Here is a 16,460-nt window from a genome sequence, read left to right as displayed (position 1 = left end):
TTCCCTCCTGCCTCCCTCCCTCCCGCCCCACCTGGCACACGGTGCCAGTCTGGAGCTGGGCTGGGATGGGGAACCACCCCCAGGGATGTGGGAGCACCCACAGGTGCTGGGACCCTACAACAGCACAGGCAATCCTTTTAAATTCCTTCCCATCCATCCCCCCTCGTTTTTCTTTCCCTTTCCTTGGCAGGAAGGGAAGCGAGGTGCTTTGCTCAGCCACTTTCACAAACAAAGGAATAAATAAAATAAAGCCATAAGTGATTCCAGCATTTCTCCTGAAAGCTGGGAAGGAAGAAACAATGAGAAAACGCTATTTGCTCTATTTTTAACGAGTTGAGAGCTCTGCGATGCCATGGTGATGGAATTGGTGTAAGCACCTGCTAGATATAAATCTGCTGCATGTCTGGGGTAATGTGGATGGACCGGGACAGTGTGGAAGTGGAAAGGATTTCTGTTTATCGAGTTCCCCTGTCAGCTTTCCGTTATTAAACATGGTGATTCCCAAGCTGTCAGAACGGATGTTAAAATCTTCTGGCATTTCTGCCTGTGGAAGAGCCTGCGGGAAGACAAACCCCACAAATGGTGTGGCTGCAGGTGTCCTCCCGAGTGCCGGGCAGGGGCTGGCAGTGGGACAGGGACCCTGCCAGCTCTGCAGCTCGGGGGGTGGCACCTGTGGGGGTGTCCTGCCTGTGCCACAGGTGTCACCCACTCCCCAAGGGGCACCTGGGGTGGTACTGTGAGCGTGGGGAGGGGCTCAGAGCCCCTCTGCAGCTGCAGGAGCCCCGGCAGCAGCCGGGTGAGGGATGTTGGGGCGCTGGGGAAGGTCTGGAGCCCAGGGAGGTGGCAGTGGCCTGGGCCATGGGGTGGCCCGGGGCTCCCCGGGCCGCTGCCCTCGGCGCTGGCAGTGCCCCGCTGGCTCGGGATGCTCCCGGAGCTCCGGGCTCAGGAGCGGGGGAACGCGAGCGGCTCGAGTCGCTGGGCTGTGACCGTACAATGGCTCTGTATACAAATTAGATGGATTGGCGGGGTGCTTATCTCAACGAGCTTGCCGGTTTACAGCGCTCATTTTCCTGTCGGTTGCCTGTGATACCGGAGCGGGGCGTTCCAGGGAAGGTCCCCGTGCCCGTGGGCTCGGGGCCAGCCCGGCCCGGCCCGGCTCGGGGCCAGCACAGCCCGGCCCGGCCCGGCTCGGTCCGTCCCGCCCGGGGCATCAGCACAGCACGGGGCTCGCTCCTCTGCGCCCAGCTTTCGCCCTGCAGAGGAGTAAATAACCGGAGAGAAGGGAACTGGAGGGAGATGTAACGAAGGGGAGGGAAATCAACCCCCTGTGCGCGTTTCTAGCTAAGCTGGCAGCGAGGGATCTGACAGACACCGGTGAGAGGTGGGGCTGAGCATCCCCGGGAAATGCTCTTGTGCCGCGGGGCAGGAGCAGGAGGGGCAAAAGCGCTTGCAGGAATACCTGGGCCTTCATTTGTCACCGGGGGCTGAGCACAGCGAGATGAGCCAGCCCCGGCTTGCCTGGCACAGCTCTCACGGGCAGCTGGCGTTCCTGAGGTGCTGCTTTCGTTTAGATTCTCAACATATTTACAGGTGGAGAGTAAAGCCCCCTGCTCCCTCCCCCTCCTTCTCTCCTGTCCCCCTGTCCCGGGTTTGAGGAATGGGGCTGGAAGAGCCAACCTGCTCTTGCAGGGAGCTCCAGGCTGCCGGGGACAGCGTGGTGGGGCTTGGCTGATTCCCGATGAGCTGGGATGGCCCTGCTGGTCGGGGACTAACGGGGGACATCCCTGGGGACATCCCATCCCTGCATCCCAACAGCTCCAATGGGGGACACCCCATGTCCCCACCCCATGTCCCCACCCCGCTCCCTCCCACGGCCCTTCCCTTGCAGCTCTCGTTTTTTGGGCAGCCTGACGAGGATCTGTCACAGTTGTTCAGAACGATCTGACACCCGCCATTCCGCATAAACTTCCTCTCACAAACAGCTATTCAGCGAGAAGTACGAAAATAAAAAAAAAGGGCGGTGATTTAGGGTCTAAACTGCGCATGCATAAACATGAGGTGGTCTCCAGAGCCACGGCGCCCATTCTAATGTGATAAATACAGATGCAGGAGTGTTTGCAGAGCCATTCATCGCCCGTGATTTCGTGCATGGCTCCTCCAGCTGCGGGCTGTTGTGGAGCTCCGCTGGGGCCCGTGCAGTCTGCAGCAGCTGAGGGGAGGATGCTGCTCGCAGGATTTCTGTCCTGAAAGGAAAACACGAGCTCACATCAGCCCCTCTCGCCTGCAGCTGCTGCTGGGCTCTGCCTCCATCGCTCCCTGTGGCCCCTGGAGGTGAACTGGTTCTTCAGCACACCTTGCAGGACCAATCCCTCGGGAATTCTGAGCACTCCCAGCATCAGCAGCCCTTCCACAGGGCAGGGATCCTGAAATGCCTCGTGCTTTCCAGAATTGGGTCCTGTGCCTTTCATCTGGGCTTGCCAGGGTCACAGAGATCACTTCCATCTTCCCAAGGCTCCCCTGGGCTGTGATGGACCAGCTGGAGAGCCCTGCAGGAGCTCCAGAGAGAGCTGCCAGGGAAGCCCTGGCACTGGGAGCTGTGGGAGGGAAGGGAAGGTCAGGGAAGCCCTGGCACTGGGAGCTGTGGGAGGGAAGGTCAGGGAAGCCCTGGCACTGGGAGCTGTGGGAGGGGAGGTCAGGGAAGCCCTGGCACTGGGAGCTGTGGGAGGGAAGGGAAGGTCAGGGAAGCCCTGGCACTGGGAGCTGTGGGAGGGAAGGGAAGGTCAGGGAAGCCCTGGCACTGGGAGCTGTGGGAGGGGAGGTCAGGGAAGCCCTGGCACTGGGAGCTGTGGGAGGGGAGGTCAGGGAGATGCAGGGCTGCCCGTGAGCCCTTCAGTTTGGTGTCTGAGCTTGAAGCCAACTCTGCAGGTGCTGCCTGGGCCCCTCCAGTGCCACAGAGCCCAACTCCTCAGGCTGCTGGAGAACAAAGCTGCTCCAAGTTTTGATGGGAGCCTCCTCCAGGTACCATTCACATTTCCAGAGTGCCTGGATTTTTTTATTCTGCTGAAGGAATTGCAGGGAGAAACCATCGGGTTTGGTTTGAAGGTGTTTCAGAATCTGAGTGCGTGTGGCTGTACTCATTTTGTATTTTGTACTTTTTGTTTGAAGCTCCAGGTACCATTCACATTTCCAGAGTGCCTGGATTTTTTTATTCTGCTGAAGGAATTGCAGGGAGAAACCATCGGGTTTGGTTTGAAGGTGTTTCAGAATCTGAGTGCGTGTGGCTGTACTCATTTTGTATTTTGTACTTTTTGTTTGAAGCTGTAAATGAGGCCAGCTCTATGCACTATGCCAGGAATAACGGGTCAGGTGTTCTCTGCTAGCTCTGCTCTCGGGAGAGAAAACAAACCACACCCGGGTGTTTGAGGTGTGCACCAGGCCCGGAGGAGAATTGGGAACCTTTTTTAATGACTGAGAATTGAGTTAACGATGAGATAAGGTTGCAGAAATAAGAGCAAGGTGGGTGCAGATGGAGAGGGTGGTTTGGTCAGTGGAAGTGGCTGTTGGCGTTGTGCAGGATCAGTTCTCTCATGGACACAGGCTGTGGGCTGGGGTTGGTGCTGTTGATGAAATCTGCACTGGACGTTGGTTTTTATCTTTTAAGGAAGACCCTGATCAGGCTGGGCAGCTTTTCCTGCAGGTTTCCTGTTCCCTGGGATTGCTGGGGCTCCTCTGCTGGCTCTGGGCCGGCTCCAGGCAGGGGAGGGAGCTGCTCTGGTGTGGTTTTCATCAGGGTGCTGAAAGACTGAGCTGTTAGAGACCTTTAAAAAAATAAAAATATTTCTATATCTGGCTGCTCCTGCATGAGTCTAATAACATGGCCCTTAGAAAGTAATTTGGATTAATTAGAATGTCCGGGCACTTTTGCGATAAAGACATGCAGAGTAATTATCCAGTGTCCAGAATAATCTATTGAGCTTGTGAAGTTTAAGTCTGAAAATTATTCTCCCCTAAGTATTCGTCTTTCTGACTGTATTTCTGTTATTAAATTTGTTTTCCCACAAGTTAGATAAGAAGAAATGTAATTATTTAGCTGGCAGGCTCAATGTTGAGGTGAAGAAAACCAGTGAAGGTAAAAGTGTGATTGCCTTGTGTTTTTTCCTGTAATAATGCAGAAATATTTAGATATCTGTAGAATTACATGGTGATGATGCACTTTGTAAAAGGCTAGAGATGAAATATAAGGGAATAAAAGGTATAGATATTTGCTGGAACTCCATTATACCCTATAACTCTTGGATATGTAGTGGGAGAAATGTCAAATGCAGATTTCTCCTGTAATTACAATCCATTCTCCCTCCCATCGCTCCTCACTGCGTTTTCTCCCTCTGTTATTCCCAGAGTCTGTGTCCTGAAGGACCTTGTTCTGTTTCTGATGCTCAGAGGACACAACACGCCTTTTTACTTGTGATAATGTTTATTTTGGATTAAAGGAAATCTGGAATCAAAGGCGGGCTAAATATAATCCCTCAGTGTCCCTGGCGAGGCCATCCCCACACGGGGCCAGCCTGCCTCCCGCACGTTCTGCAGGAATTCAGCTGGGCCCAAGAGAAATGTCTGACCTTGCAGAGGATGGAGCAGTTTGTGCTCCCTGAGCCCTCCCTGTGCAGGGGGCTGGAGGGGCTGGGGGAGCCCAGGGCAGGGCTGGGCAGGGGCTGCACAACTGTGGGGGCTGGAAAAGCAGGGGGACTGCACAGAGCTGCAATGAGCCCACGTGGACAGGGTCTGAGACAGAGCTGGACTTTAGGCCTTGAAATATTTTAGAGTACAGAAAGTTTCTGAGCTGCAAAAATAGGTGGGAAATGAAATTACAGAGGATTCTCAAAACCTCCCAGAGAGATCAGGGGGCTTGTGCAGTTGCCTGCTGACCCAGAGGTGGTGTATGCAAATGTAGACATGGATAAAGGTTTTTACAAAGGCTATCCATGTCTTTAAAAGGCTACAGCCTTTCACAAAGGCTATCCATGTCACCCCGTCCCATTATTAGTAATTAGATCCAACTGAGAACTCCTGAGGGAGCTGGGAAAAGGCTCAGCTGGAGAAAAGGAGGATCCAGAGGGATCCTCTCCCTCTCTGGAATTCCCTGACAGGAGGGGACAGCCTCATGTGGGGCTCTGCTCCCAGGGAACACATTCATTATCAGTCACAGCTTTCCCCTTGCCTCGAGCTTTCAGTGAAGTGCCAACCCAAACCAGGACGGTTTAAGCTCAAGCAGAACCGTTCAGTCAGCCACAGTGTGTGAGCTCATTAAAAACCCAGGGGTTTTTATTATTTGACGCATTTTTAAATTCAAAAATACTTCCAGTATTGCACGGAGGGAAATGAGCTCCAGAAACCCTGTTTAAAAGATCATTTACTGCTTGAAATGGTGCTGGTACCCTTGGGGTGCTAGAGGATCTGGGGGGATGGAGGTGGAGGAGATCACATTCTGTGAGCCTCTCCCTTAACGTGAGACCACTCAGAGACATTTTCATGAGAACAGGCTCCTGCTTGTGCAGTATCTGCCCAGTGGAAGTTGCTCACAGGAGCTTGGGTTTGTTCACTGTGGTGTTGAGCTGCTTGCCCAGAGTTTAGCTGTACACTGAAATTAGAAATAACCACTTCATGTAGCTAAATCTGTGTTGCCAGATTTTGGATGTGTTACTCTGTCAGGGCACGGAGGCCAGAGGCTTTATTCTCCTTGGCTGTCAGACTCTTGGCTATATTGAAAATTTAGGAATAAATATTCAGATCACAGCCTTATTTTCCACGACATACCCATGGATGCTCTCCTAGAAATGCAATTATGAGATATGCTGAATCCAGGCTCGACAGCTCTCATTTAGCCCCGTGCTCAGCTCAGGGATGGTTGTTCCCCTTGTAGCACAAGGCAGTTTGTTTCCGCTGGGCTGCCTTTGTGTGTCTGTGTTTGTGGATTACTTCCACAAAACTGTGTTCTGCCACCAAGAACATTTTCTGTCTCAGCCTGGCTGCTGAATAAGTCGTTACTGGTGTTGTCTTTATCGGGCTACTTTCAAAATCAATGAGATTTATACTTGCAGATTAAAAACCTTTTAAAATATGCATAGACAATATAAGGTTCAATTATCTGTTTGGGATGAATGGAGCAGTGTGTACACATAAATAAAACATAAAAGCCGCTCCACTCTGTTTATATTCTGCCGCTGATTTATTTTCAAAAGAGTTGGAATTGGTGAGTCCGTATTTGGATGTGGGAGCTCCAATCACTGCAGGAACGTTTGTGCTTCTGTGTGTGCTCAGTGTCCATGGATCTCCTCTCTGCTCTCACACTCTGCCTGCTCAGCCCTTGGGAACACAGCCAGGGCTCTGGGAATGCTGCACGTGGAAGGAGATGGAAATTACCCAGTCCCATAGGTGAGGGTGTGGAGTCTCTGCCCAGCTCTTTGGATGGTGACAGAAATCCTGCTGAGAATGCCCTGACTGGTGTAAATCTGAACCCCACAGGAATGGGAATGTGTTTTGGCATCTAGAACAGCTTGCAGGGTGTGTTCAGGCAGAAAGCCCTTCCTCTCCCTCCACTGTGCAGAGAACAGACACAGAATCCCAGATGGTTTGAGTTGGAAGGGCCTTAAATCCCATCCAGTGCCCCCCCTGCCATGGCAGGGACACCTCCCCCTGTCCCAGGCTGCTCCAGCCCCAGTGTCCAACCTGGCCCTGGGCACTGCCAGGGATCCAGGGGCAGCCACAGCTGCTCTGGGCACCCTGTGCCAGGGCTGCCCACCCTCACAGGGCTGCCCAAGATCCCATCTGAATCTGCCATCTCCCAGCTTAAAGCCATTCCCCTTGGCCTGCCAAGGGCATGGGGATGGAGGGAGCAACGCAAGGATGAGACTTTCCATGTGTGACATAGAAAACCCTGAAATCAGCCCTTCCAGAGTGGCACCCCAACATCCTTTCCATTCCCAGCCCTGAGGGTGTTGGACAGCCATTAATCTTGCTCTTAGCAGTGGGCTGCACATGCAGCTGCAGTTCTGCATTTTTGGCACGAGTTCTTTTGTTTTCGGTAGCGTTTGGTGGCCAGAGCTCGGTCTGTTCCCTCCTCAATGCCATTGTGTGTTCTGCCTGCTGCAGGTGGTGCTGCTGCTTCCTCCGGCTGGGGCAGAGCCAGCAGCCCCTGAGGCAGGCTCTGCACAAACCGAGCACACTGAGCTCTCTCTTCTGAGCTTCTCCCTTCCCCCAGTTCCCCACACAGTTCTCCGTGGTTCTGTCAGACCCTGTGCTGTGTGGTGGGACAGAGATCCCTGGGTGTGATCTGTGGGTTGGACTGGTATAATAAGAGCCCTGCTGCACAGGGAGCTGGCTGCAGCACTGACCCCAAAATGGGCCCGGGGAAGGGCTGCAGGGTCCCTGCCCTCATCCCCTACCTGAGTTCAGCTCAGAACTGGCTCCAGCAATTGGCTCCTAATAGCCAAGATCCCTTGAAGCTTTGTTAAGATTCCAAATTGCCTCTAGCAAAGTACCAGCTATTAGTTCAATATCAGTGTGCAGCTCTCAGCCACCGGGCTGGAGTTAAAATATGAAGAGCTGTGCATCCTTGTGCATCCATGGGCCATCAGCACTGCTGGTGCTGTGTCCTGGAGGAACATTCTGCTGGGTGCTGTGCACTCCGATGGGCTGTGCTGCTCACAGCTCATCCCTGCATCTGCACACCGGGGGAGCTTTGTGGCCACGCTGCTTTAGGGCAGGCCAGCTCAAATTCCTAACAAGCTGAATATTTCACGTCAGGATATTGTATGGGGAAGTGTCATACTCGTACCTGTGCCTTTGCCTTCGGGATTATTGCCTGCTGCAGGAGACAAATATCCCTCCTTGGGGGTGACACAGCTCTCTGCTCCTGGGGGTGTTTGTCTTGGCACCCAGGGTTTGTGCCCCATCCTGCCTGCTCGAGGCTGAGCCACGGCACCTCTGCCATGCCAAGGGCTGGGGCCCTCCAGGAGCCTCCCCTCCAGGAAGGGTGGTTGTAGATCAAGGGCTTAGAAAGAGTAATTAACAATTATAAATTAGATTTTTGCCCTGCTATTATTGAATCACAATGCAGATGAACCAAGGGAAATTAAAATGGGAGTAATATAAATACCAGTTAATTTTACTTCTGAGAAGTGCTCACTCAGGATCTTCATGATTACATAAACATAGCTTTATTCGGAAAGAGGAATTTGCACACACAAATTAGGCAAGTGTGTATCTAGAACTCTTTTTCCATGTGGGTAGGAATTCAAATGCTGCTTTCTGGACGTGTTTTTAGCCAGAGCGAGTCCCGAGGTGTGGCACTGTGCTGGAGCAATTAGCGGTTCAGATGGGAGGGCTGGGCTGCAAACCCAGCAGTACCTGCACAGAGGAGCAGGATCAGTGTTTGTGCAGTGCTGGGGTGTGCAGGAGCACGGGGGGATGCCCAGGAGCACATCCCCGTCCCTGCAGCCTGCCCAGGGAGCTCTGCAGCACTGCTGGGGCTGTGTTCTCACCGTGCTCCCAGGGCAGGGACACAGCAGCTGAATCCCCCCTGTTTGTGAGCCCCCGGGAGCAGGGACGGGGGCTGGCAGCCGCTCTGCCCCCTCCCAGGTGCTCTATTTCTGTCTCAGCCGTGCCCCGGGAGCTCTCTGCCTGGCACAGCCTGCTCCAGGCGTCCAGAGAGTTATTTTTAAGTATCAGGAGCGTTCTGAATTGGTTCACAGGCCCAGCTCAAAGAAGCTGAGCTCTAAAGAATGCTTTTTGCCTGTGGCAGAGAATCACAGAATCCCAGGATGGGACCCTAAATCCCACCCAGTGCCACCCCTGCCATGGCAAGGACACCTTGCACTGTCCCAGCTTCCTCCAGACCCTGTCCAGCCTGGCCTTGGGCACTGCCAGGGATGACAAGGAAAGCATTTAGTAAATAACTCATCCCTAGGAAAGTATAAATGGCTGAGTCCTGATCCCCAGGGTGTGAACTTGTTGAGACAGGGGTGGTGTCCTTGTTTATTCAAGGACAGTTTTATCTACAGCTATAGAGGGAGGTAAGATGTTTATTTTTGTGCCATGACTAATTTTCATTTCAATTTTGGGTTCTGGTTTCAAGCCAGGTTCTTCAAGTCCAAGGTTCTTTTAGCATTTCAAAGCTAAGCAATCACTGCCTGTTTTTCTGTAAAAAACCAATCTGTGCCACAAGCCCATCACTGTCACGAGCAGACCTTGGGCCAGGCACAGGTCATCAAGATGAAATACAGGATATCTCGTGTTTGTGGACACACCTCATTTTACTGGGTGTTTATGATTTTTTTCCTGCTTTCTGAGCTGATGAAGTGCTCCCGTGAGCCATGTGGACAGTACTAATTGCTGTAATTATTGTCCCTTAATTGCTACGACTATTTTTTTCAGGAGTACTTTCTCACTGTGGCGAAGGAAGCAGGGAAGACCTTGCAGACGTGGAGAAGTCTCCCAGCTTGCCAATATCACTCAGGATGTGTTCCCACCTTAGTGCCATGAGTTGTGGTGGGGATGAGGATTGATTTGTGTGCCTGCAAATGGGCTCTTTTCTGGTTTGAAATTAATTAAGAGGAAATGTGTTCAATTAGAAAGGCACTTGTTTGAGACACCCGAAGTAGCTTTGGAGGTGTTTGTTGCAGTAATGGGCGCTATCCATAATAACAATGGTAATGAGGAATTTCAGAAGGTGCTGCTGAGCAGCCCCAAGGCTGCTTCACCCTGGTGCTGCCCAGGGACGGGGAGATGGAGCTCGCCCAGCCTGGGGGCATTGCTGGAAAGAGCCAAAGGAGAGATCAGCAAAATTCAGGTGCATGAATCATCTCTGGGTTTATTTTCTTAGCGTTCCTTTCATTGCTCAGAAATATTTGCTGCTGCTCCTAGGATGGACTCACATGAGAACTTTGCTAACTGTTCTTCCTGGCTTACTGACAGGGTTTGGTTCCTGTAAGAGCCACCCCGAAGGGCGCAGGGAGGGCGAGTGCTCCTGCTCAGGGGTGGCAGGGAGGGATCAGCACCCGGGGCCTCAGCAGGGTTTGCTCCCATCACTGCCTGAGGCTGCTGGGGATGCGATCCTGCAGCAGAACCTGCAGTGGAGTTTGTTCTCCCTGCACCTCCGGGGCACACAGAGGGCAGGAGCTGCCCCCAGTCAGGGCTGGGGACAGGGCAGAGGGAGGCAGAGCTGTCCCCTGTGCCTGGGGACACCTCCTCAGGGCTGGGCACAGGCAGCAGAGCTGTCCCCTGTGTTGGGGACACCTCCTCAGGGCTGGGCACAGGCAGCAGAGCTGTCCCCTGTGTTGGGGACACCTCCTCAGGGCTGGGGATAGGGCAGCAGAGCTGTCCCCTGTGCTGGGGACACCTCCTCAGGGCTGGGCACAGGGCAGAGGGAGGCAGAGCTGTCCCCTGTGTTGGGGACACCTCCTCAGGCTGGGCACAGGGCAGAGGGAGGCAGAGCTGTCCCCTGTGCTGGGGACACCTCCTCAGGCTGGGCACAGGGCAGCAGGAGGCAGAGGTGTCCTCAGAGCTGGGGACACCTCCTCAGGGCTGGCAGCTCCTGAGGAAATGCACAGCTCCCGTTCCAGCCCCTGGGAAACAGCAGGAAGGGCTGTTCCTGTTGTCTTTCAGGCTCTGCTCTTGTTTGGTGTATTGGGTGAAATTTCTGTGGATTCACAGCGTGGGCTGGGTGCCAAGGGGGGGCTGAAAGTTCTGTTCAACCCCTGTTCAATCCCTGTTCAACCCCTGCCAAGGGCAGGGACAGCTTCCCGGGATATCTGGAGTTCTGGAATTTCCTACCAGATACCCTTCCTGTTCAGAAGGTGAAGTGAGAGGAGAAGAGTCTGGAGGGGTTTTGCCCAGAGAAAATAGCCAGGGAGAAACTTCAGATAGCTCGAGACAGGGGAACAATTCCCTGCAGCTCGGGATGCTGGAGCCCTGTCCTGCAGCCTGAGGTGTGGGTGGGGCACCCAGAGGAGCTGTGCTAGCTGAGGATTAAATCCTGACACGATCCATTTCTACATGAGCAGAACCCAGGCCCTGGACAGAGCCCAGGCTGTTGCTCATCCCCAGTTCACAGCAGAGCTGGGGCAGGCTCCAGGCAGCTCGTTTCTGTGCAGTTGTTGGGAGGGATGTGCAGGGTTTGGAGCCTGACTCTGCCCTGCCAGACGTGAAGGGTTTGAGAGGCTCTGCCAGAGCAGGGGGAGGTTTCCCTATTGCCAGGAAACCATATCAATAAAACCTATCAGGAAACTGAAAGTGAAAATGCAGCAAACTGTGAACTTAATACTGCCCTGGCAGGAGCTCATTAATATCTCAATAGGTGCACTCCTGCATTATCCTAATTGCTCAGGGTCCTCAGGGAAATGGCCTTTTCTGAGGTTTCCCGGCTGCTCTCCCGGGTGAGGCGGGTTCAGGTGCACCCCTTCCATGATGTTTAGTGGGTGACTGAGGAGGTGGAGCTGAGCTCAGCCCCTTGCAGGCAGCTCGGCATGAGAACAGTTTGTGTTCCCGGGGCTGGCTCTGGGGCAGAGCTGGGCTGGGCAGGCTCTGGCAGCTCCTGCAGCCCAGGGCGGGCTGCTCTGAGCTCTGGCACCGCGGTTTGGCTGCTCCAGGGCGAGACGTGGCCTTGGCGAGCAGCTCAAAGGTTCTGTTGATTTTCTTGGAGGAGAGGGTCTGTTGGACAGGGGGGATGTGGGATGGGATAACAGCACACAGTGAGCTGGAAATGAAACGCTGGAACAGAGTTTGTGTTTCAGTTTGTGTTTCAGTGGGTCCTGCCTGAGGTGAGCCGTTCCCAGCCTGCTGCTGGGGGTGTTGGTGCTGGGAGGAGAGGCTGGAGGACTCTGAGCTCCCTGGTGTTTGTGCTGCTGCTCTCAAACAGGAGCTGCTTTGCAAGCAAGACAACAAGTGTGACCCAGAGACAGCTCTTCATTAGCAGGAGAAAATGAAATAAATGAAGAATAATGGTCAGTGTTAAAAAGAAATTAACATTAATTAATCACTGACTAAGACAGTGTTCCCAGCATTAATCATTCCCCGTGCTGCAATCAGAACATCAGCCAGGCAAAGCACATGTGAGTGCTGGGGAAATCTGCTCTCCCTTCCCCTGCCCTCTTGGGGCCTTTGCAGTGTTGGCCCTGGGGAAATGCAGTGTTTGTGTTCCCGAGGAGGCAGCAGAGCTGATAAACACCCGTAGAATGAGAAATACCCGTGAGTGAATGCAGACCTGGGAGTGCAGGAGGTGCCCGTGGTGGGGCTGCAGGGCTCAGGTGTTGAACACTCCGGTGTTTGTGTGCACTGCAGATCTCTCCTCTCCCCTCCATGGCACCTCAGCTGAGAGCTGTGGCTGCTCCTTCATTTCAGGAGCAGTCCCAGACTGCCACTCAGACAATTGTGTAATGAGGATTAACTCGTGTCAGCTCAGAGCTGCCCAGGGGCCTTTGTTCCCCAGGGGAAAACAGCCCTGGGCACTGTTCTGCTCTCTCTGCTCCAGAAGGCGCTGCCAGGCTCCTCCACAGCCTGCTGGCAGGAGGAGAAGCAGCGGCTGCTGTGCTGGGGCTGAGCTGAGCCGTGCCCAGGCTGTGTCTGTGGGACAGACGTGTCTGAGCTCAGCAGCCTTCACACTGCTCCTCCTCAGAGAGAATAAGAACAAATCCTTTTCCTAAAGCCTGGAGCCTTCATCCTGCAGAGGCTGAGGAAGGGTGTCCCTGCCTTGAGCCAGTGCTGGCAGGTGTAGGGTTAACCCCACCTTGCCAGGATCCCAGACCCTGGTGACACCAGGGCAGTGAGTGATTAAAATGTGATTTCTGTGCCGTGTTTGGTTGCCTTGAGGGAAGGAGAGGTGGATGTGCCGCACAGAGCTGTCTCCAGCTCGTTCACAGGTTTCATTTGGGCGACTGGGAGCCAACAAAGGGTTGTTCCTGTGGCTCACACATTGTACAGGAACGTGCTGGAGAAACGCAGCTGGGCACAGCAAAGCCACAGCTCAGCTGAAGCCTGGTGCTTTAGCTGCTGCTGCAACAAGTGCCACGAGTATGTGAATGTGTGTATTTATCAGAAATTGTTTTTTTCTACAGATCCCACAAATCAGTTATGCCTCAACTGCACCAGAGTTGAGCGATGACAGGCGCTATGATTTCTTCTCACGGGTGGTTCCTCCAGATTCCTTCCAAGCACAAGCAATGGTGGACATTGTGAAAGCTTTGGGATGGAATTATGTATCCACTTTGGCATCTGAAGGGAATTATGGAGAAAAAGGAGTCGAGTCCTTCATGCAAATTTCCAGAGAGGCAGGTAGGCAACGTCCCCCTCCAGACAGCGCTGCGGGACTCCTGAATGTCGTGTTGTGCCAAATGTGATCGTGTTTTTCTAGAGCTGACATTTCATTCCAAAGCTGCTCCCGTTCTTTGCAATGCTCTGCAGTGGCTCCTGGATGTTGTCATTCCTAAATTGCTCTTGGAGTTTCAGAGAGTGGGAGCCCCCAGTGGTTTTCAGTCACTCCTGGGGAGAACAGAAGTCCTTGTGTTGTACCAAGCTCCTCCTCGTGCTGGCGTGGGGAGGAGGCAGATGTGGAAAGGCTGAGCTTCCCCGTCTCCACAGCCTGGAATTCTGCTGTGAGCTGCTCACAGGCTCTGCCTTGTGTCCCTGTTGGTGCCCAGCTCTCCCAGCCGGGCCTGTGTTCTTTGCTTTGGCATTTCTCTGCCCAGTTCAGTGCAGGAATTCAGAACCTTTCCCTTGAGGGGTGGCTGGTGTGGGACGTGGGGCCAGCAGCCCGGTGGGGTGGGATGAGGCAGAGCTGGGGTGTGAGTCCTTGGCAAGCTGATTTGCAGTCCAGATCCGTCAGGGTTTGGAGGCTGAAGTGTGTGAGGCTGACTGCTGTGCTGGGAAGGAGAAAGCAGCAGATGATGGAGCTCTCGACTGGTGATGAGTGCGAGGGCTGTCCCCAGGAGGCTCTGGTGGCAGAACCCACCCTCACACAGCTCAGCTGTGCTCCCCCAGTGGAGCTCTCAGGTGTCCCTGCCTGGCACTGCCTGGCACTGCCTGCAGTAAAAGCAGCTCAGAGCCCAGGGCAGTGCCCAGGGCAGTGCCCAGGGCAGGGCAGGAGCTCTGGGCAGCTCAGGGGTGCCCTGCCCAGGGCAGTACCACAGCACCGGCCCTGCCTGCAGGGACAGGGTCCCAAACTGTCCCAGGGGGATGGATCCCTCCTGGCAGCATCTCCCAGGGAACCAGCAGGGGAAGGCACGGCCTCCAGGGAAGGGGCCTTGGGGAGGGGGAGCCAGAATTGTTTCCTTATGTTGGTGTCAGAGAAGGAACCCACATTTGCATAAATTCTTCTGTTCCTACGGATGCATATTTATGTGGTATTAAAGCAAATGGGTTTGGATTTAATACAGCAGGAAGTGACAAATGCCAGTGCTCATTGGAATTTGAAATTTGCTTTATTTGCAAATACCCACTGTTGCAAACTCACACCCGAAATGTGTTCCCTGTGTGAAGGACAGGCTGTGGCTGGAGAGCAGGATCCATTCTATGGCCTTTGTGCAGAACTGCATTTATTCCTTGAGCTGTTCATGCAGTCAGCACGTACCTGAACATCCTGCAGAGCCTGGGGCCAGAGCAGTGCCTGCTCCCCCAGCTCCGTGTGCAGGGGATGGATGTGGGCCATGCCTGGGGGATTAAGGCACTGACAGGAGAGTGCCTAAACTCCTTCCTCAGCGCCTGGGATGGGAATAATCCGATCCCTGGGGCTGCTGCTGCTGCTCAGGGCTGTGCTCAGCCTCTTGTGCCATGCAGATACAGCTCAGGGGAAGTTCTGATTTAATACCTGCCAACAAGCCCTGGAGCTTTCAAACCCTGCGAGGTGCCAGAGGATGCTGTTGTGGGGGTTCTGTGGAGCAGTGTGTCTGCCCTGGGGCAGTGGCACCCTGTCCCCTGGCTTTGGTTGGGAGCTCACCCCAGGGAGCTCAGAGTGGTGGTGTGCACTGGGGGAGCTGTGCCACTGCTCCCCAGAACTCCCTGGAGCTGGGATGGGCCAGGGTCCGCTCAGGAACAGGGGCAGGATGAGAGGAAACAGCCCCAGGGAGGGCCAGGCTGGAAATTAATGAGAGCTCCTCATTAATGTGAGTGTTGTCCAGCCCTGGCAGGGGCTGCCCAGGGCAGAGGGCAGTCCCAGCCCTGGAAGGGCTCAGGAAAGAGGTGGAAATGGTGCTTGAGGAGCAGAGCTGGCAGCACAGTCCCTGTCTGCTCTCCCTCCTCTGGCAGCTCTGCAGAGCCCAGGCTGGAGGAACACAGCCCAGCAGGGAGCTGGGGCTGGCAGCTCCTGGAGACCTGCCTGGGTCTCTCAGTCATTTCCCTTGGCAGAAAGGAAGATTTACTCCGTGGGTACCAACTCATTCCCTGCCTTTGGCCTCGAATCTGTGGCGAGCTAATTATCCTAAAGCCAGGGTTTTATCCAAACTTGTTTCTGATCAGCCGGGATCTTAGGAAATCTGAGGATCAGTAGAAAGTGCTTCCCCTGCTTAGTTTTCAAATATGCTTTGGCATATAAAGACTTTGCTTGATCCTCTGAGTTAATAATTCTTCACAAAGTGACTTTTATTATGAGCACTTCAAGCGAGTTTGAATATGTCATTGTGGCAGGAGATGAAGATTTGAAACGTGCTCTGCAGTCTGTGGGATTAATAAATTAGGGGAATGGTCTAATTATGGGAAATCTAAAGGACAATTTCAGATTATTAATGAAACTACTGAATACTTGAATTTCAAAGATTAATTCATCTTTGATTTTTTTAAAAAGATTAATCTGTACCAGAAGGTTAATTGCTATCTGTAAGAAATATATATATTGAAGTCGTTAGCAAAAGACCACTTGAATGCCTCCTAACAGATAAATGAAAGATGTGGAGTGCCTTTATTAATGCTCTGCTCTCCCCAAATGGCCCATTTTCACAGCTGAGCTGGCTGCCTGTGCCTCTGCTGGGGTCCTGGTGCTCTCCCTCTTGCTGGGCTGCAGGATGTGTGTCTGTCTGCTCAGGGCAGGGTGGCTGTCCCCAGAGGGACAAACCAGGGACAGAGCTCCCTGAGGATGCTCTGAGCCCCTGCAGAAGGGACAATCCCAGGGACAGAGCTCCCTGAGGATGCTCTGAGCCCCTGCAGAAGGGACAAACCAGGGACAGAGCTCCCTGAGGATGCTCTGAGCCCCTGCAGAAGGGACAATCCCAGGGACAGAGCTCCCTGAGGATGCTCTGAGCCCCTGCAGAAGGGACAAACCAGGGACAGAGCTCCCTGAGGATGCTCTGAGCCCCTGCAGAAGGGACAATCCCAGGGACAGAGCTCCCTGAGGATGCTCTGAGCCCCTGCAGAAGGGACAATCCCAGGGACAGAGCTCCCTGAGGATGCTCTGAGCCCCTGCAGAAGGGACAAACCAG

General features: G+C 53.8%; 1 protein-coding gene across 2 annotated transcripts in view; it reads left to right on the top strand.

Annotated features, from left to right (window-relative positions):
• The window catches only part of GRM7 (glutamate metabotropic receptor 7), a 171,173-nt gene that overhangs the window by 56,658 nt on the left and 98,055 nt on the right, over positions 1-16,460 (top strand). The window contains exons 1-2 of one of the 2 annotated variants that reach the window (XM_063411801.1): positions 11,334-11,432; positions 13,110-13,326. In XM_063411801.1, the coding sequence (XP_063267871.1) occupies positions 11,397-11,432; positions 13,110-13,326 (253 nt within the window). In that variant the 5' untranslated portion in view covers positions 11,334-11,396. Of the gene's footprint in view, positions 1-11,333; positions 11,433-13,109; positions 13,327-16,460 lie in introns of those variants that run through there. The other variant, XM_063411800.1, reaches the window with a different exon arrangement.

The sequence above is a fragment of the Prinia subflava genome, chromosome 14, assembly GCF_021018805.1.
Source record: "Prinia subflava isolate CZ2003 ecotype Zambia chromosome 14, Cam_Psub_1.2, whole genome shotgun sequence".
In the NCBI taxonomy this organism is placed as follows: Eukaryota; Metazoa; Chordata; class Aves; order Passeriformes; family Cisticolidae; genus Prinia; species Prinia subflava.
Note: the sequence above shows the minus strand (reverse complement) of the source record. Positions and strands in the feature narration are given on the sequence as shown.